The sequence below is a fragment of the Haliotis rufescens genome, unplaced genomic scaffold (genome assembly GCF_023055435.1).
Source record: "Haliotis rufescens isolate VD_foot unplaced genomic scaffold, xgHalRufe1.0.p SCAF_20, whole genome shotgun sequence".
In the NCBI taxonomy this organism is placed as follows: Eukaryota; Metazoa; Mollusca; class Gastropoda; order Lepetellida; family Haliotidae; genus Haliotis; species Haliotis rufescens.
Genome location: NW_025963891.1, coordinates 9,809,714 through 9,831,402, shown reverse-complemented (window position 1 = coordinate 9,831,402; position 21,689 = coordinate 9,809,714). Strand labels below are relative to the sequence as shown.

Sequence of the window (21,689 nt, the reverse complement as noted above, 5' to 3'; positions counted from 1 at the left end):
CAATGTAATAAGTGCCCTAGGTTCTTCTGAAATTGATAAATGGGGATGCTTATTAAAACCATAAAAGGTGAGTTAAATATGTTGTCAGAGATTATGCGGTGATGAACAAAAATAGTTCGAACGACGACAAAACTAAAATTGTTTCGCTTATAATTACTAGGCAGTTATATAAGCCTTCTATACTGATGGTTTTTTTTAACAAATCTGTGATATGCTCAAAAAGAGACACACTGTCATGTTTATTTTCGGTCGTAGTATCGGTTACTTATAATGATTATTTAGAGATTGAGGGGGTGCTTATTGGAGCCGGGCACTTAATATGGCGAATATAGTAATTAAGTTTGTGTATGTGGTTGGAGAGATGTTGATGTACACTAAATCCATGTATTACTTATGTCTTTGTTCCTCTAGTTCCTCAAGGGCAGTATCCCCCAGGCCAGTACCCTACAAGTAGGACTCCTATCTCTATTTTCTTACCAATAAGGTGTTGGGGCTGGGTGGGCTTTGCTGAGACACAGAGATATTTTAACATTGTATTCAGTGCATGAATGGAAATAAAAGCATTAAAGTTTGTTCCTCTCATAGGTCAGTGAAGTACGAGTTGCCTCGGCAAAGCCATAACATTAGATAGAACTGTATTATCTGAATACATGAAATCTTAAATCTAATTTGGGAATGTTTGCTGAAATTTGCTGTAGCTGTGGAGCAGATTATCAGCCTCTGAACATGTCTAGATAAATCATCAGCTTTATTGATAGCTGAAGGATCATCAGCTTTATTGATAGCTGAAGGATCACCAACTTTATTGATAACTGAAGGATCACCAACTTTATTGATAACTGAAGGATCATCAGCTTTATTGATGACTGAAGGATCATGAGATATATTGATAACTGAATTGTCATTAACATTATTGATAACTGAAGGATCGCCAAATTTGTTGATAACTGAAGGATCACCAACTTTATTGATAACTGAAGGATCATCAGCTTTATTGATAACTGAAGGATCGGCAACTTTATTGATAACTGAAGGATCGGCAACTTAATTGATAACTGAAAGATCATGAGATTTATTGATAACTGAATTATCATTAACATTATTGATAACTGAAGGATCGCCAACTTTATTGATAACTGAAGGATCACCAAATTTGTTGATAACTGAAGGATCACCAACTTTATTGATAACTGAAAGATCATGAAATTTATTGATAACTGAATCACATCAACAATATTGATGACTGAAGGATCATGAGATATATTGATAACTGAATTATCATTAACATTATTGATAACTGAAGGATCATAAGATTTAATGATAACTGAATTATCATTAGCTTTATTCTTACTTGAAGGATCATAAGCCTTTATATGCAATCCTGTCCTTTTTTCCAGATTACCCACCACGCTAAAGACATGAGCAGCTGATTCAGAGGAAATATGGGACATTGGATTAATAATGAACTAACACAGAAATATGGTGCTTATGCGACTGGAAATGAAACAGATGCCTGTGTTTGTGCAAAATGACATTTGAATCAAAGATTTGAAGAAATGTTTGAATTAAAATTTGAAAATGTGTATTGGAGGGGAAAGGTGCCTTATCTGTATGTCCTCTAGAATTGCAACTAGCAATAAAGTTAATCATTAGTTTCTAAGACATTGTACTACCACTACCATAGTGATGTTTTCTAATGACAGGGCAGTTTTTTATGGTCATTTATACTGTTTGCAATGGAATCTCTTTTTCCTGGACAGAATTGTTTTCATGAAGTTTCCTACCTTTTGGATTCCACAGAAGCACCTTGAGTCATGAGGCTCTAGATTCTTAGAGATCCTGATAATTGAGGCTCCAGACAAAAGAGGTTCTGATTAATGAGGTTCCACTGCCGTGCTCATATGACCCTGTGGTAGATTCACAATGACACATCTTAGATCCCTGACACACTGAAAAGTTTAGAAACATATTTCCTGTTTTGAAACATTTACGACATAACAATACCACTATCTTTAGCTGTGTAGAAATAGTTTTTCTCATGTTAGAAGTCTTTGATTAATTCACATTTTAATCCATCCCCCTGAAAAAGAATAAGGTAAATAGTTTCCATTTATCTGGTTAGTGTAGATTTCCTATGGCATGTAACCCATCTTGGCAATGAATATGTCCCTACTAAATGAAGTATGTACGTTGTGGAAAGTTGTTCTGTAGTCGAGTGGTATTTTCTGCTGACTTGACAAGTTGATTTCCGTTTTATGGAAATTGAAGTCAATGTTACAAGATACAGGTAGAAAAATAGAAACATGTCAAAGTTGATGTTAAGTCTGTTAAGTCATTTTTCTCAAAATATGGAATTAAAATTCAAAATAAGCATATTTTCATTAAATCACTGTTTCTTTTCTCACAGGACTTTATCAGGGTGAACTGTGACATCCTACTTGAGTATCTCTTGCTCGTGATTAATAACACTATTCAGAAGTATTTTTGTTTTTATGGTAAACATTTGATGTCTTGTTGGTTAAATTTTGACATTTTTTCTTGTTTATGTTATAAATCTGTTTCTGATCATTTATCTCCTATTCTCATTGATTCCACCTGTCTTTCAGTTCCTTGTATACTTGCTCATTATACATTCTTACCATCCTTGAAAAACATACATTTGGTAAATCAAGCAGTCTTTGTCTCAGGGTACAGTTAGGAGTGTTAATCAATTACCGGTACTTTATAGTGTAACTGACAGGTACTAGCTTTTTAGGTCTTGTTTGACTCTTATTTCTGTCATAATTAAATTTTGATTATATATTCATTTAGCTGTAATTGTAGTACATATATTTTTTATAATAATTGCCATTATTTACAAGTAGGCAAATGGTCCCTTATACTGATACATTAACAAAATGTTTATGTTTTCTGACTATAATCATGATAATGTTCCTTTATCTTATAACAAATACTGGCATATGGATCAGATGTTTAACCACAAAATTAGTTGTATCTGTGTGTTTAGCCAGGATTCTATTTACACAATCATAGTTTTAGGCCTTGGTAATTTTATTTTATCTTCATTTTCATTTCCCTCACCTTGACATAAATTCTTCGACAGAATATTCCTGCAAGAGTTTTTTTAATTAATGGGACTGGAGAGGAAAATGAGGAAGAATATTCTTTTCAAATAGTTTAATGATTGTTACATATTCATTATTGCCTGTGCACAAGTGATTTATCCTTCTGTGTAAAACCTATGAAGAGTATGAATAAACTTATATTCACCCTGGTTGAAATGTCTTAATTGTTTTTCATGCTAAATCTTAAAAAATGTTCAGCAAAAAGACTTGTTGAGGTGGTACCAATATCATCCTCACCCAGCTGAAGCTATTTTTTTAAAGAGTGGTACCTCTTTCTCAATCATTGTCGGTAAACATTTTGAAAAAAATAAACCCCGGTATGTACACTTATTGGTTACAGATGGACAGTTGAGGTTTGTACAATATTGAAAGTATGTGAAAGTATATTTGGCAATATCTTTTCAGAAGAAAACAGTTTCCAGCTCTGTACAAATACTTAAGCCAACACATTAAACAGGTGTCACCTATAGGTCTTACTTGCTTGTGTTATTGAAAATTCATTGCCCAGAATTTTAGTTTGAAACAAACAACAGAAGCTGGAGGTTTTAAATTGAATATTTTAAACTTGTGACGAGAGATTTTCCTACCAAATGAAAGATCCAGATTTCCTGGCTTAGAATCTCATTTAAAATTAATTTGTTTTGAACCAATCAGAAGCCAGGCACATATATTTAATAAGGCTGCAAGACCAACAATTACTCAGTTATCAATATTGTCTGCCCATGATTATGATAGAGATCAAAAAGTTTCTCCGCGGATGTACAAGATGATTCAGAGCAAATATGGGGCATTGGATTGATGATGACATAACTCAGAAATGTTGTGCTTATGCGGCTACAAATGAAACAGACCTGTGAAGATCTGAGGTAGAATAGGTCTTCAGCAATCCATGCTTGCCATAAAAGGCGACTATGCTTGTCGACTAATGGAATCGTGTGGTCAGACTCGCTGACTTGGTTGATGCACATCATTGATCTCAATTGCGTGGTCGATGATCATGGTATCAATCACTGGATTGTCTGGTCCAGACTTGATTATTTACAGACCGCCGTCATATAGCTGGAATATTGCTGAGTTCGGCGTTAGACAAAAAAACCAAAAACAAATCAAATGAAACAGGTGCCTTTTTATGAATGGATTGACATTTGTATCAAAGATTTGTAGAAATGTTTGAATTTAAATCTGAAAAATTGTTAGAAGGGAAGGGTGCCTTATCTGATATGTAGCATGCTGTTTCCAGGGGGAACACATTCCTGGAGAAACTGGGAAATGAAAATTGCAGATTTTGGCTTGTTACAATACAGCACACTCCGGCACAGTGCTGACGCAGCATAACACCACTGCCACAGGCTAATTTGCATATCACGTGACCGGACTTTTCTCTTGTTTGTAAACAAACGCGCTTTTTCAGAAATCAGTATAGAACGGACTAATGCAAGTATTTGGGGGCGTTTAACAACGTAAACAAAGGATAACTACGCAGAAACAAGTAGATTTTCGCGTAAGGGATACTTTCTTAATGAACCGTAACCATTCTTTGACATTTGTTTATGAAAATGTGCAGACTTGTCAAACATGAAACAGATGAAAAGCATATTCAGTATCTTGAATGGACTGTGAAAGATGTGACGAATCATCACATGGCGCTGGCCTGTGGCAGAGGTACTATGCTGTCTGGCTGCCGGCCGCATGGAACTCTGGGTAGGAGAGTGACAATACAATTCAGCCAGGATTCCCTTTATATTGAATACTTTACAGGGTTTATTTCATTCCAAAGGTTTCAATTCATGCAGTGATAAAGCTATTTATTCCTTCAAGTCAGTATCCCATGTAGTTCATTTATCATGGACATGTAATGTCCACGTTTGAATATGTTGAATATCGACTCTCACAATTTCATAATTACCTGGTTACTAGGAGTGTTTTTCATTGCTGCATTGGAACTGTGAAAAGGTAAGCGATAATTTCACCAGTTTGTTTGATGATTTCTCCATGTTCTCATCAGGTGCAGTTAACACCTCTACACTTGCTTTGCATGTTGACCTGTTTATCACAGCCCACTTCAGTTATTGTCCTGGGTAGACCCACAGTTTGTTGTAAGTGATGAGGGTTGCGTGGTTATAAGGTGTGGCTCAACTGATGTCATGCACCAACTGTGTCGATCGTTGCTCAGGGGCGAGGGGTAGCCGAGTTGTTAAAGTGTTCGCTCATCATGCTGAAGGCCCAGGTTTGATTCCCCACATGGGTACAATGTGTGAAGCCCATTTCTGGTGTCCTGTGCTGGAATATTGCTAAAAGTGGCGGAAGACCATACTCATACTTGATTTACAGGCTAGTCTGATATGGTTGGAATATTTCTGACTTTGATATGAGCAATGTTCCATCCCTCACTTCTTCAGCCACACATGGGTCTTTAACAGTGTATATATATGTGCATGACCAAATGTACCATATCTAACCCTAGATCAATGGCCACACTCTCTAAGGCGTCGTAACTGTCATTATCCTTGCTAATGTGCTTTACCAGCATGCATCACTACCAGCCTTCCTCCACACCAAGCTGACAGGCTGGCATAGAACTGAAATACTGTTCAAAGGGACACAAAACCAAACACTCACGCACTCACTGTTAGGATGTATTGCATTGCACTCTTCATGTAGAGAGATCAGTTAGCCCAGTGGTGTAAGTGTTGGCCAGCACTCGGCTCGATTCCCCACATGGTCACAATCATCTTCCCGAGGCAAGAGAGTAAACTGACTTTAAAAGTCCAGTTTCCACCCTTGACGAACTAGGCTGGGATAACGAGTCTATGCATAGTCCAATCAAAAGTGTGCACCAAAATCGAAATCCGGTTTATAATCTGTCATGCAGGGTTCGGTCGATTGCAGGATTTGCAAAGCATGTGCATCGCCAACTTGTTGTCAACACATATTTTCCAAATCTTTTCATGTTTTTAATCAAGTTGCTCACGTGATTTGATGTTTTATCACAAAATAGATATTGATGGTCGATCAGATCGTCTTGACGCCACCATTTTGTTTGAAGCAAATGCATGTGATACAAGAGATGGAATCTGATTGGTCCATATGGGAGAGGCATAGAATGGACATAACTCGTAATAGCCACTGCTGGCGCTACGATCGAGCCCAGGAATTCCAGCCTAGTTTGGCTTGGGTGGAAACTGGACTTTTAAAGTCAGTTAATGCTCTTACCTCGGGAAGATGGGTCACAATGTGTGAAGCCCCTTCTTTGATATCCCCTGCTTGGCTATCACAGGAGTAATGTGAGATGTGTAACCCCCAACCCACTCTGTCACTAGTCATGGGAGATCTGTTGACATGTGCCACTCAGGGTATGGGTTGGAAGGAGATAACCTGTCTTTTTTTCATCTTATCTTTGACCTCCCTTGTTGACAAAATAGTTTTTGTAGAAATCATCAAAATCAAAGGGGGACACGGGTAGACCAGTCGTCTAAGGGGCCGCAATTCGCTGTGCTGAAACCTATGATTGTGGGTTCGAATCCCGGTTCGCCCCTTATTAGGTTTCTAGGTTTGTCAGCACCATACCCGTGCTCGTGGGTTTCACCGAAGTGGTAAACATCCGAGACCTGCATCACTTTGGGCTTTCCTCCCACATCAAGCTGACACGCCATCAAGCTAACAAACATTGTGTATGTAATCAAGTAAACTTGTAGTGATATTCTTTGTCTGCTTGTACTTGAGGCCAGTCAATCAACTCGTTTCATTGTGAAGCGGGTGAGGATGAAAATCGGTGGGGGTAGAATAGGTCTTCAGTATCCCATGTTTGCCATAAAAGGCGACTATGCTATTCGTAAAAGGTGACTGACGGGATCGGGTGGTCAGACTCGTTGACTTGGTTGATGCATGTCATCGTATCCCAATTGCAAGGATCGATGCTCATGATGTCCATCACTGGATTGTCTGGTCCAGAATTGATTCTTTACAGACCGCCGTCATGTAGCTGGAATATTTCTCAGTGCAGCGTTAAACAACAAACAAAGGATGAAAATCTAAATTCTCTATTATGCCCGTGTTCAGATTTTCTTTAAAGTATGGCAGCTAACACAATATATACTACTCAAAAGAAGGTAAAGAACATCCAATTTTTTGCAATGACTGATTAACTATAGTCATATGAAAACATTGGGTGTTCTTTAACTTCTTTTGAGTAGTATATAATATCCAACAGGGTAAAAGCACTCACTGACACTGCGGAGCTATATCTGTTGAAGTAAATATTGTTTGACGAGTTTGCTTATTGCGTTCTGTTGATTATGTTGCTTGTACCCTCGCGTCCTGCTTCAATACTGTCATCCTGTTGTTTGAGTTTGCAAGTGTGTCATTATTTTCCTGTATTCTTGGTAAAGAAATACCCTGTTTGTATCTGTCCCATTTAGCCCTATTCTTTTTATATTTAACATTTGACCTCTCAACTGTGTGTCAATGGTTGTAATGCAGTAGGCCTACATGGGTTGTCAGCTTCTTCTTTTTCTATGTGTACACATCCTCCATTACCCAGTGGCATGGGGGACCCAGGAGAGGCAATTTGCTTACGGAGTTGCCTCCCTTGGTCACACCAGAAACCTATGATTCGAATCCCGATTAGCCCCGATTTTGTTTCTATGTGTATCAGCATCATATCTGTGCTCATGGTTTTCACCAAAGTAAATCGTAACAGACCTGCATTTCTGACATGATATAAACTGGAATACCTCGTTAAACCCACTCACTCCATTTTCCTGTGCATTATATACCACTCAAAAGAATTTAAGGACCAAACGGTTCTTTCATATCACTATTGTTAATCTGTCATGCCACGCCACGTTTTTATCCATTGGCTGTATCTTGCGAAGAAGCCTACCCCTTATATGATAAATCTGTATACACACAGTAGAAGTCGCCATCCATATGGTCTTATGTGTCATGTTATTAAACGACTTTGTGTGTCTCTAAGACATAAATATCTAGTCCTAATTTCCTGTATAAATACATCTGTATATTGATGTATTCAGTGACAGGAACAAGCTAATCTCCATATATTCTTGTAATATTTGTTGAAACCTAGATTAGTGGTAGATTTGCTGTGAAATAAATGCCTTTTTTCTTTTGCTTGCTAAACCTTTGTATGCAAAAACATAATGTGTATATACATGTCAGTGTACTTTTGACATTAACTTGTCACCAGCATGATAGAATACAGCTGTAATATAAATGTGTAACAAGTAGTATCACTCACATTAAACTTTCAGCTGGTATTCCTTGATACTCTGTATCCTACATTGATACTCTCTGTCCTACATTGATACTCTCTGTCCTACATTGATGTGTCACTTCTTTCCAATTTATTGAGCACGATTAAGTAAATACCGTATTCAATGTAATAAGCGCCCCGCTCTTACAAGCGCCCACGGCGATATTTCCTAATATCTTGGCTCGTGAACAATACCAATTAGCACCCTTCCCGTACACAATACTTATTTATTCGCGAATAATATGCACTCGTGTGTTATATGCACCCTTAATTATGGGCAATTAAATTCTGGAAAAATATATCTCTCGTATATAAACATTTCAGGCTGTCAGCATAAACCACGAAATTTATCTTTCAACTCTGTATTTTTTCGACAAAATAATATTCTAATAAGAGCCCCCTATTTCTAATTTTGAGAGCGGCCTTGGCTCTTATTACGTCGAATACGGTAATTATAGTTGAAGTGATATCGGGAAAATCCCATGGTTTAATATTGCTGAAATGAAAATATTTGATTTGAACAAATAGCATCCAATGCACTGTCAAATTTTTATCTTTGTTCCTGTATCATGTATCTTTAGTTACTTTTGTAAAACCTTAATAGGGTGTAACTGTGTGTGGGCCTGAAGACTAAATACCACAAAGAATGATTGATTTAAAATGAAACTATTTGTGAGTCTGCTCTGAATATTAGAGTTTCATTATAAGTGAATTTTTATGTGATTAGTGATGCAGATGCAACTGCTGACGAGGAGAGATGTGACTGCATTGTATTTATTGTGTTTCAGAAGAAGACTGTGAACAGTACGAACCTGGCAACAGTAGCAGTGACAGCGATAGTGATAGAGAGCCGGAGGTGGCAGAGGGGGTTGAAGGGGAAGCTACAGGTAGGTGGGAGGGGGAGAGAGGGATACAAGGGGGAGGGAGACAGACAGCTGTACCACCTGGTGTCACTGATGGAGAGCAGGAGGTGGCAGAGGGGGTTGAAGGGGAGACTACAGGTAGGTGGGAGGGGGAGAGAGGGATACAAGGGGGAGGGAGACAGACAGCTGTACCACCTGGTGTCACTGATGGAGAGCAGGAGGTGGCAGAGGGGGTTGAAGGGGAGACTACAGGTAGGTGGGAGGGGGAGACAGACAGCTGGACCACCTGGTGTCAGTGATGAAGCACAGGAGGTGGCAGAGGGGGTTGAAGGGGAAGCTACAGGTAGGTGGAAGGGGGAGAGAGGGATACAAGGGGAAGGGAGACAGACAGCTGTACCACCTGGTGTTAGTGATGGAGAGCCTGAGGCGGCAGAGGGGCTTACAGGGGATGCAACAATAGTTATAGGAGGGGGAGAGAGGGATACAAGGGGTAGGGAGACAGGACAGCTGTACCACCTGGTGTTAGTGATGGAGAGCTGGAGGCGGCAGAGGGGCTTACAGGGGATGCAACAATGGTTATAGGAGGGGGAGAGAGGGATACAAGGGGTAGGGAGACAGGACAGCTGTACCACCTGGTGTTAGTGATGGAGAGCTGGAGGCGGCAGAGGGGCTTACAGGGGATGCAACAATGGTTATAGGAGGGGGAGAGAGGGATACAAGGGGTAGGGAGACAGGACAGCTGTACCACCTGGTGTTAGTGATGGAGAGCTGGAGGCGGCAGAGGGGCTTACAGGGGATGCAACAATGGTTATAGGAGGGGGAGAGAGGGATACAAGGGGTAGGGAGACAGGACAGCTGTACCACCTGGTGTTAGTGATGGAGAGCCTGAGGTGGCGGAGGAGGGTTGCAGGGGTAGGATGGAGAGGAAGGCTGTGAGCTGTACCATCCTTTGATGATCCTTATTGCTGAGAGTCATTTAAACCACTATTCATGCATTCGGATAGTTAACAATAATGTGCATATTTGTAATGCGCCAAATCAACACTCTAAAACATGCTTAAAGCGCTTCATTATTACCCGGTCAGTGGATCAATGAGCACTCGAATTTCATTCTCAGCCCCCTGGGGAGTATGCAACTAAAGCAGCCTCATGAAGCGCTAGAAAGTTAACAGTCACATTACCATCATATCCAACTGGGTACCAATTCACAGTTGGGGGACCGGCTCAGTGGTCTAGTGGTAGAGCGGAAGATCGGGGTTGGATCCCCGGCCGTGTCATAACAAAAGACGTTAAAAGATGGTACTTGTTGTTACCCTGCCTGTCGGACTGCCTCCGTGGTCTAGTGGTAGAGCGTCCGCCTGGAGAGCGGAAGGTCCGGGGTTCGATCCCCGGCCGCATCATACCAAAAGACGTTAAAAGATGGTACTTGTTGTTACCCTGTCTGGCGCTCGGCATTAAGGGGCTTAAACAAGGACTGGTCGGCTCGGAGTCAGTATACTGTGTCTGAGTGGGGTATTCATGTTCAACTGCAGCATGGTATCTTATTGGGCTGGCACTATAATATTCTGCATTAGTTCGGATGAGTACAAGCAACGACACACACACATGTGCAGGCACGTCACTATATAAGTGCAATAATCTCTTATGAAACTCCATTTCACCTCACCTCGCTGCTAGGGAACAGAGGCATATTTCGAACAAAGTCTCTTGCCTCAGAAAACACCACATATAACATGTGTTTCAGTATGGAGCAGGACTAGAAACTCTCAGGAGTTTGCCCAACACTGTTACTCATCCAACTGCTTTCTCCAACTAATTTTGACTAACTTTGCCTAATGTCTTGCCTGATTTCTGGCCTGGACTCTGTACACAACACCACATGCCACCAGTTAAAGTCAGTACAAGTGCTTTAACCAGTAAACACTTACTTGCAAGAGCTACACTGAAAAAAGTACGAGCACCTCTACCAAGACGTCATATAGAAAGACTAAAAAACTTAAAATCCAGGAGTCATTTCTGTCTTCCCTCATATTTCAACTTGTCCAATGCCACTTAAAGATAGTGATATGTAGCCTGGCAGCATGCTGGATGTAGATGCTACTGTGGTCCCTGTTACAGAGGCTGGTGTGCCCTGTGATGAGAAAGAGTCTGATGCTGATGATGAGGCAGATCCAGAGACTATACACGAGGAGGAGGTGAAGGAAGAACAGGAGGAGGTGAAGGAAGAACACTCAGGTGGAGAGGAAGAGAAGAAAGAGGAAGAAGAAGAGAAGAAAGAGGAAGAAGAAGAGAAGAAAGAGGAGGAAGAAGAGAAGAAAGAGGAGGAAGAAGAGAAAGTAAGATATGTCGATGGATATAGACTGACTGACTGAGTGAGGTTTCACGCCACTTTTAGCAATATTCCAGCAATATCACAGAGATCAGCACATATGGGTTTCACACATTGTACTCATGTGGGGTGCGATGGACAAACGGTTTTACCACCAGGCTTTCCCACCGACCCTATGGGTTTTGAGGTGCTGGTAACTATACAATGGCAAGCTAGTACAAATGTTTGTTAGCATGACAGAATTTGTATCTTTTACTTCGAACAGCAAAATTCTCATAGTTTACTGATCTGGTAATGATTTAAAAAACTTTTGATATCCTTACTCACTGCTGTAGTGTCTGGTAAGCTGAAGGGTTTTGGCATAGACTGTTTGTAACAAGAATTCTGAGAAGATATTTCTTAGCTGGAATAATGCCGACTGCAGTGTAAAACATCCACTCACTGGAGGCTTTCAACCCGTGAAGATCGGGGGTAGAATAGGTCTTCAGCAACCCATGCTTGCAGTAAAAGGTGACTATGCTTGTTGTAAGAGGTGACTAACAGGATCGGGTGATCAGATTCACTGACTGGGTTGATGCATGTCATCATATCCCAATTGCATGGATAGATGCTCATGATGTCAATCACTGGATTGTCTGGTCAAAACTCGATTATTTACAGACTGTTGTCATATAGCTTGAATATTGCTGAGTGTGGTGTTAAACAACAAACAAACAAACACTGGAGGCCTCAGAGTCAGATTTCTACTGATTGCATGCTGTGGTACTCACGAGAGATTTAATTTATACAGATTACAATTCATACTAAAAAGTGGTATAGATATTAACACCACATGGTAAATGTGAATTTGCTGCCTTTGGTAATGAAATGTTTTACAGTTTGTTGTGATTTGAACTTGACTTTTGTCAGGAGGAAGAGGAGAAGGAAGCTGAGGATGTTGGCGTAAGTCTGGACGGCAATGCTGAAGAGTTCACACCCACTGTTGTGGATGCTGATAGCTTCTCTGCTGAGAAGGATGCTGAGACTCTCAAGCAGGCCATGAGAGGGTCAGGTGAGGTGGTCATTACATTCTTGGGTCCATCAGCACTAGTTACCAGCACAAAGCTGTTACAATTCAAGGTCTTGTTTCCTTTGTGTCTTGCTTTACCTCTTTAAACTCATGCTTTCAGTTAATTGAAACATGTAATAATATCCTTATTTATTTCATCATGGGAACTGTGTGTTTGTGTGGATGTATATCTGCGTGTATATGCTGCGTGTATATGCTGCGTGTTCCTTTTTTCCCATAAGTATATCACCACTGTTATCATTGTTATCTGTTATCATTCATATTTCACCGTAAACAAGAAATCGTTTATTAATCGTATAGAACATTTTGTCATGTATTGTATGTATTTTGTAGTTCATTGGTGAAGCGACACGTGAAGATCAGGGGTAGAATAGGTCTTCAGCAACCCATGCTTTCCGTAAAAGGCGACTATGCTTGTCGTAAGGGGTTGACTAACGGGATCTGTGGTCAGACTCGCTGACTTGGTTGATGCATGTCATCAGTCCCAATTGCGTGGATCGATGCTAATGAGATCAATCACTGGATTGTCTGGTCCAGACTCGATTATTTACAGACCGCCGTCATATAGCTGGAATATTGCTGAGTGCAGCGTAAAACAACAAACCAACCCACCAACATTGGTGAAGCAGGGAAAGGTATTTCACTGTGTCAAGGTTAAGTCTTGTCTCTTGTTTGTCTAGGTACGGATGAACTCAGTTTGATTGACATTGTGGGTCACCGGTCCGGTCATCAGAGACAGGAGACAGCTGTTACATATAAAACCATGTACGGCAAGGTGAGCAGGGCACTTCACATCAAATAGGACAAAAACATTGGAGGCAATGCTGATTTCTTGAGGCGGCCCACATTAGATAGTTGCCATTGTTATGTGTTCTCTTGTGTATAAAAATTAAACATTTGTCACATTTTGTCACATTAGCAGTGGGCCTAGTGGTTACAGCGTTTGTTCGTCACGCTGAAGACCCGGGTTCGATTCCCGACATGGGTACAATGTGTGAAGCCCATTCCTGGTGTCCCCCGCTGTGATATTGCTGGAATATTGCTAAAAGCGGCGTAAAACTGAACTCACTCATTCACATTAGCTGTTCCAAAACATGTTGCCTGAAGAATTGCATGATTGAAGAAAAATTGCCTAATTCTCCGCAGAATTACACCTTTGCAGAAATTTTGCAGACACATTACAGAATTTTAATTTTTTTTGTTTAAAGTACACAAATATACGTAACTGTAATGTTAACTGATTTGAAATAATCTTGTAATCACTAGTAAGATCTTAAATCATATTTGATAAGGTATGCAAATTGTAGAACTACAATTTAAGTAGTTCAATGAAAGACAGTAGTGATGTTTGTTGTCACATTTAGTGCAGGATGGATGGTTTTTCAAGGTTTAACCATAAATATTTCATCCTGATCAGATACAGTTTGTATTCAGAGGCAATGTCTATGATATTTGTGGTACTAATGAATACAACAGCTGGAGAACCCTATTTTCACCTTGACTACGGTTGACACCAGAAGTGTGTTCTCCAGGGGTATTCGGGGTCAGGATAGGTCCCTATCAACTATATGTTGTTTGAAAGAGGGCCAGATGAATTGCATGGTCAGGCTCGGTGGATTGGTTGATATCATGTCCTCGTACCCCGACAGTATAGATCAATGCTCATAATATCGATCACTGGATTGTCTGGACCAGACTCAATTATTTACAGGCCGCCATCATATAGCTGGAATATTGCTGAGTGTGGCGTTAAGCAACAAACAAAGCGGGTATGTAATGTTTGAGCTGTTCCCAGGACCTGCAAGAGGACCTGAAGTCTGAGCTGAGCGGAGACCTGAAGGAGCTGATGCTGGGACTCTTCAAGGCTCCAGCCTTCTATGATGCCTGGAGTCTGAAGGAGGCCATGGAGGTCAGTATGTCAGGTGGAGATAAAAATGTCAGGCGTGTTGGTCAGTATGTCAGGTTATGTAGGTCAGGTTGTGGAGGTCAGTATGTCAGGTCATGCAGGTCAGGTTGTGGAGATCAGTATGTCAGGTCATGCAGGTTAGGTTGTGGAGGTCAGTATGTCAGGTCATGCAGGTCAGGTTGTGGAGGTCAGTATGTCAGGTCATGCAGGTCAGGTTGTCAGGTCATGCAGGTCAGGTTGTGGAGGTCAGTATGTCAGGTCATCTAGGTCAGTATGTCAGGTTATGTAGGTCAGGTTGTGGAGGTCAGTATGTCAGGTTGTGGAGGTCAGTATGTCAGGTCATGTAGGTTAGGTTGTGGAGGTCAGTATGTCAGGTCAGGTTGTGGAGGTCAGTATGTCAGGTCATGCAGGTCAGGTTGTGGAGGTCAGTATGTCAGGTCATGCAGATTAGGTTGTGGAGGTCAGTATGTCAGGTCATGTAGGTCAGGTTGTGGAGGTCAGTATGTCAGGTCATGCAGGTCAGGTTGTGGAGGTCAGTATGTCAGGTCATGCAGGTTAGGTTGTGGAGGTCATGTAGGTCAGGTTGTGGAGGTCAGTATGTCAGGTCATGTAGGTCAGGTTGTGGAGGTCAGGTTGTGGAGGTCAGTATGTCAGGTCATGCAGGTTAGGTTGTGGAGGTCAGTATGTCAGGTCATGTAGGTCAGGTTGTGGAGGTCAGTATGGCAGGTCATGTAGGTCCGGTTGTGGAGGTCAAAATTTCAGGTGGAAGTCAAAATGTCAAGTTGTTTTGGTCATTATGTCAGGTCATGCAGGTGGAGGTCAATATATCAGCCTCTTGAGAAAGTATGCCTCCTTTGGACATAACTGAAAGTTACTGTATGAAGTTTCCTAAAATCTATCTCACTCACTCACTCGAAGAATACTGTCAGTACATGAGAGATTACCAAGTGCTATTTATAAGGTAGTTGTCTTGGGGGAAAGATGACAAGTGGAGTACTATATACATACAGATAAAATTTGTGAATTTAACAAAATTATTTGGTTCTCAGGTCGTTTAGTTTAAGAGAAAAGAATGTTTTTACCTTTGCTTTTACACTACAAAAAATACCACCTGCCCATACATCTAAAATCTGTTGAAACAAACAATTGGTATTTGTTGAAACTAAATTTAAGGCACCTTCCTCATTTGTGTTAAAATGTAAATAGACTGTGCTGTGGATGAGTGTCACAGGGAATCACAAATAGGAGACAATCAGGAACCCTGTGCTGTCTGCATAGGTCAGAAAGTCTGTTCAGTGTTTACCATAACTTTTAAAGAATGTGAAATTTCCAAGGAACATTGATGTATAAGTTAATGGTGAATGGGATCTTAAGCCCCATTTCACCTCAACTCATCTGTAGAGAGATGACTATTTTTTTGTTGTGTTGCAGGGACCTGGGACTAAAGATCACATCCTGATAGAAATTCTGTGTACTCGAACAAATGACCAGATAGCTGCCATTGTGAGCTCCTACAAGGAGCGTATGTACTTTCTGTTGTCAAGATTATTGAATGTTTATATTAGCAGATGAGAACATAGATAACATACTCATTCGTGGGAAAGATCAAATCTCTTGGGGGAAAAAATTGATAACAATAATGGAAAAAGCTAAAGAAAAGGTTTTCAAGATTTCAAGCTACACCAACAATGCAATCAACACCCCACACCCTACACCCCACACCCCAACACCCCACACGTCACACCCCAACACCCCACACCTCACAGCCCGACACCCCATTCCTCAACACCCACACCTACCTCACACTTCACACCAAACACCCAACAGCCAACACTCCACACACCCCAACACCCCACACCGCACCCTCCACACACCCCAAAAACCACACAGCCCAACACCCCACACCTACCTCACAACCCAACAACCCACTCCTCACACCTCACTGCCCCACCCCAAAACCTAATTAACACCCATACTTAAGTATATACTTCCAAAAATATCAAATACTTTCTGTGTCTAAAGTTTGTTCAATATTTCTTGTTCTCCTCCCAAGAACTGGCAGAACAAGGGAGGTAATCACAAATAGAAACATTTTCCAAGGGAGGTAATCAGAGGCCAAAGGGAGGTAATCATTACAGTCTTAATTATTGACACCATTCTATATTTTGTTTGCAGACTTTGGACGAGAACTTGAACAGGACATCATGGAGGACACAAGTGGTCAGTTTAAACGACTGATGGTGTCATGTTGTCAGGTGAGGTCATTTCTGTCTTTAAGTTTAATTGTAGGCAAATATATTTGTATACTTCACTAATCTTTATTTGGCCTACTTGGGCCCATTGGTAAGCAGCATTTGAATTACTCCATGTCTCTAAAGAAAAATGTAATTTGAATGAAGTGAAAGTTTGAAACAAACCAGCATCTGATCATTGTTCACTTACACAGGTGCTTATAAGGCTAAAAAAAATAAGTCTTGGTTCTCTGGCATCGCCTGCATCACCATAAAGTTCGCTGCATCTTTCGTTTTTATTTCCATTTTTAAAAAAAGCCCAATGGTTGTTCCAATACTGTATTCCATACAATTTATTTGATTACACAACTGTTTATTTGGTTACATACTAGTTTGAACATCAAAAAAAAAAAGAAAAGACACCGCCCGCCCGCACTATATTTTAAAAAAACATAGCCTGAGAACCAATTCCTTTATTTTTTTAAGCCTAATGAGATGTCTGCACATACTGACTGCTAATTATGTATAAAGGGTGCCTGTCGACAGAGCAGCCAAAGACGGTGAGATCCAAAGAGATGGGAGGATGTCGTGGACTAACTGATGTTTCTTTACACAGGGTGCCCGCAATGAGTTGTCAGCAGAGCAGCTGGAGACAGTGAGGTCGGAGGGATGGGAGGGTGTCGTGGACTAACTGATGTTTCTATACACAGGGTGCCCGCAATGAGTTGTCTGCAGAGCAGCTGGAGACGGTGAGGTCCGAGGGCTGGGAGGGTGTCGTGGACTGGGACCAGGCCAAGGAGGATGCACAAAGACTGTTTGATGCTGGAGAGGACAAATGGGGGACAGACGAGTCTACATTCCGTCAGATATTGGCAATCCGGAACTACTACCAGCTCCGAGCTGTGTTTGTGGAGTATGAGAAGGTAAACAACATGGCTTCACTTTGCAATAGGATGCACACTTACTGCACAAGATAATCACAGAAAACATTTGTAAAAATAGAGCGGTTGTAATGGTTTTGGCAGTGCGTGCAACACGTCCATGGGGTGATTTATGTCAGTACTTTAAAGAGGGCCTATGTTCCGAGCTACAGTGCCCATGTTCTGCTAGTCCAGATGATATAATACCTGGGTGAAACTGAGAAATTTGTCACCGCAATTCTGTAGACAAAAACATCCATTTTTGATATATACTACTAAGAAGAAGTGAAGATCACCTGATTCTTTCATATTATTATTGTTGATATGTGACAGAATTACTATAGTAATATACAAGAATCAGGTGATCTTTAACTTCTTGTGAGTAGTATATATGTATATATACATAAATTCGGCCTGGCAGACTCTAACAGTGGTATTGGAGGGATTTGAATCAGAATTTGCTGGGACTGCTAATTCCCTGAACCTGGATCCCTTCAAGTGTAGACCGCCTCTGTGGTCTAGTGGTAGAGCGTCCGCCCGGAGAGCAGAAGGACGCGTCATACCAAAAGACGTTAAAAGATGTTGTTATCCTGTCTGGCGCTCGGCATTAAGGGACTAAAACAAGGACTGATCGGCTCCCGAGTCAGTATACTGTGTCTGAGTGGGGTATTAATGTTAAACTGCGGCGTGGTATCTCAGTGTGCTGGCACTATACATCGGCATCAGTCCGGACTAGTACAAGCAGCCCCACACTCACACACACACACATGTGCATGCACGTCGCTATATAAGTGCAATAATCTTGGACGCGACGTTAAACCCCATTTCACCTCACCTCACCTTCAAGTGTAAATATTTGTTGTTTTCAGGTAGCAGGGTGTGATATCTTGGAGTCAATAAAAAGTGAGATGTCGGGCAATTTGGAGAGTGGCTTGAAAGCCCTAGGTACTGTTATGTTCTGTCACAGTTTTCTATGTTTCCAAGAGAACAATGTTCAGTACAATTTGTTGACTAAAAACAAGAGACTCGTGAAGATCCGGCGTAGACTAGGTCTTCAGCCACCCATGCTTGCCATAAAAGGCGACTATGCTTGTCGTAAGAGGCGACTTACAGGATCAGGTGGTCAGGCTTGCTGACTTGGTTGATGATGCATGTCATCGTATCCCAATTGTGTGGATCGATGCTCATGATATCAATCACTGGATTGTGTGGTCCAAACTTGATTATTGATAGACCGCCTTCATATAGCTGGAATATTGCTGAGTGTGGTGTTAAACAAGAAACAAACAAAAACTGAAAACAAGTATTATTTGAAGCAGTGTTTTAGTGAGGTGGTACCGGGGTTTTCAGTATTGCTATATGTGTATACATTCTTCCTCTTCTAGTCAGAGCAGCCAGGAACAGACCAGAATATTTTGCTGACAGACTTCACAAGGCATTGAGTGGGCTGGGTACAAAAGATACCACACTTATCCGAATTATCGTCTCTAGATCTGAGGTTAGTATTGTTTATCACATGTATCAGATCTTCATCTGTGCTCAGGTGTGATCTCTTAGTTGCAAAGAGACCCGTGAAGATCAAGGTTAGAATAGGTTTACAGCAACCCATGCTTGCCGTAAAAGGCGACTATGCTTGGCGTAAGAGGAAACTAACAGGTTTGGGTGGTTAGGCTTGCTGACTTGGTTGATGCATTTCATCGTATCCCAATTGCATGGATCGATGCTCATGATGTCAATCACTGGATTATCTGGTCCAGACTCGATTATTTACGCCGTCATACAGCTGGAATATTGCTGAGTGCAGCGTTAAACAACAAACAAATAGTTGCAAAGATTTAAAAGAATTCTGAAACAGATTTTGAACATAGACTTAGATAAAAATATAATTGATAATCATAATGGTTTGATAATTACTGGTAATGTGTATATGAAAAAAATGACCAAAAATGAAAAACAAAACATTGACAGTATATATCTATCTTTCTAAATCTATTCATACTAATTTAAATTGTTGCTGCTATCATTTGACCTGCATGTGCTCTCAGATCGACCTGAAGGACATAAAGGAGATTTACGAGGGGAAGTACGAGAAGCCCCTGTCTGCCGTGATAGAGTCGGACACATCCGGGGACTACAAGCAGCTGCTGTTGGCTATACTGGGCAAATAAGGAACTATATCTCACTGGTGCTGACTGTCTTGGTGGTGGGTTTCCTCAGTCAGGCCAGGTCAGAACTTGGCCATCCATGAGTCCATGCATGTACCTGGCTTAGTCTTTGTCTGGTCCATGTGATCTGTGTTTTCCTGTCTTAGTCTTTGACAGGTCCATATAGTCTGTGTGTACCTGTCTTAGTCTTTGACTGGTCCATATAGGCTGTGTATACCTGGCTTAGTCTTTGACTGATCCATATAGGCTGTGTGTACCTGTCTTTGTCTTGTCTTTGACTGGTCCATATAGGCTGTGTGTGCCTGGCTTAGTCTTTGACTGATACATATAGGCTGTGTGTACTTGTCTTTGTCTTTGACTGGTCCATATAGGCTGTGTATACCTGGCTTAGTCTTTGACTGGTCCATATAGGCTGTGTGTACTTGTCTTTGTCTTTGACTGGTCCATATAGGCTGTGTATACCTGGCTTAGTCTTTGACTGGTCCATATAGGCTGTGTATACCTGGCTAAGTCTTTGACTGGTCCATATAGGCTGTGTATGCCTGGCTTAGTCTTTGACTGATACATATAGGCTGTGTGTACTTGTCTTTGTCTTTGACTGGTCCATATAGGCTGTGTATGCCTGGCTTAGTCTTTGACTGGTCCATATAGGCTGTGTATGCCTGGCTTAGTCTTTGACTGGTCCATATAGGCTGTGTGTACTTGTCTTTGTCTTTGACTGGTCCATATAGGCTGTGTGTGCCTGTCTTAGTCTTTGACTTGTCCATATCTCCTCTGTGTACCTGGTTTATTCTGCATATAGGTTGTGTGTACTTGTCTTAGTCTTTGATGGATCAATATAGGCTGTGTGTACCTGGCTTCGTCTTTGACTGGTCAGAATAGGCTGTGTGTACTTGTCTTTGTCTTTGACTGGTCCATATAGGCTGTGTGTGCCTGTCTTTGTCTTTGACTTGTCCATATCTCCTCTGTGTACCTGGTTTATTCTGCATATAGGTTGTGTGTACTTGTCTCAGTCTTTGACGGATCAATATAGGCTGTGTGTACTTGTCTTAGTCTTTGACGGATCAATATAGGCTGTGTGTACTTGTCTTAGTCTTTGACAGGTCAATATAGGCTGTGTGTACTTGTCTTAGTCTTTGACGGATCAATATAGGCTGTGTGTACTTGTCTTAGTCTTTGACTGGTCAATATAGGCTGTGTGTACTTGTCTTAGTCTTTGACAGGTCAATATAGGCTGTGTGTACTTGTCTTAGTCTTTGACGGATCAATATAGGCTGTGTGTACTTGTCTTAGTCCTTGACTGGTCAATATAGGCTGTGTGTACTTGTCTTAGTCTTTGACAGGTCAATATAAGCTCATCTTCCCGAGGCAAGAGAGTTAACTGACTTTAAAAGTCCAGTTTCCACCCTTGCCGAACTAGATTGGAATTCCTGGGCTCGATCGTAGCGCCGCCAGTGGTTATTATGAGTTATGTCCCTTCTGATTCCATCTCTTGCAGTTGTTTCAAACAAAATGGCGGTGCCCAGTCAAGACGATCTGATCGTTAATCAAGATCTATATTGTGATAAAACGTTGCGAGATTTTGATTGGACTATGCATAGACTCGTTAGTCCATCCAAAATGTAACTCCATAATACCAGCTTAGTTCGGCAAGGGTGGAAACTGGACTTTTATAGTCAGTTAACTCGCTTGTCTCGGGAAGATGATATACGAGCTATGTGTCTGCATTTCTATACTCATTCAACAATATAGTATTATGTCTGTGAGGGTTTTGTGCCAACGAAGGATGGTGTTTGAGCTGATGTCTTT

The 21,689-nt window shown here is 41.1% G+C and overlaps 1 protein-coding gene across 4 annotated transcripts in view; it reads left to right on the top strand.

Annotated features, from left to right (window-relative positions):
• Positions 1–21,358, top strand: part of LOC124131125 (annexin A7-like) — a 43,921-nt gene extending 22,563 nt beyond the window's left edge. For 3 of the 4 annotated variants that reach the window (XM_046494228.2, XM_046494221.2, XM_048400826.1), the window contains exons 5-15: positions 9,186–9,284; positions 11,379–11,596; positions 12,499–12,640; positions 13,339–13,433; positions 14,454–14,567; positions 15,996–16,086; positions 16,740–16,819; positions 17,506–17,718; positions 18,585–18,660; positions 19,101–19,213; positions 19,761–21,358. In XM_046494228.2, coding sequence (XP_046350184.2) covers positions 9,186–9,284; positions 11,379–11,596; positions 12,499–12,640; positions 13,339–13,433; positions 14,454–14,567; positions 15,996–16,086; positions 16,740–16,819; positions 17,506–17,718; positions 18,585–18,660; positions 19,101–19,213; positions 19,761–19,883 — 1,364 coding nt within the window. In that variant the 3' untranslated portion in view covers positions 19,884–21,358. The remainder of the gene's footprint in view (positions 1–9,185; positions 9,285–11,378; positions 11,597–12,498; positions 12,641–13,338; positions 13,434–14,453; positions 14,568–15,995; positions 16,087–16,739; positions 16,820–17,505; positions 17,719–18,584; positions 18,661–19,100; positions 19,214–19,760) is intronic. The other variant, XR_007222531.1, reaches the window with a different exon arrangement.
• Positions 21,359–21,689: the final 331 nt, after the last annotated feature.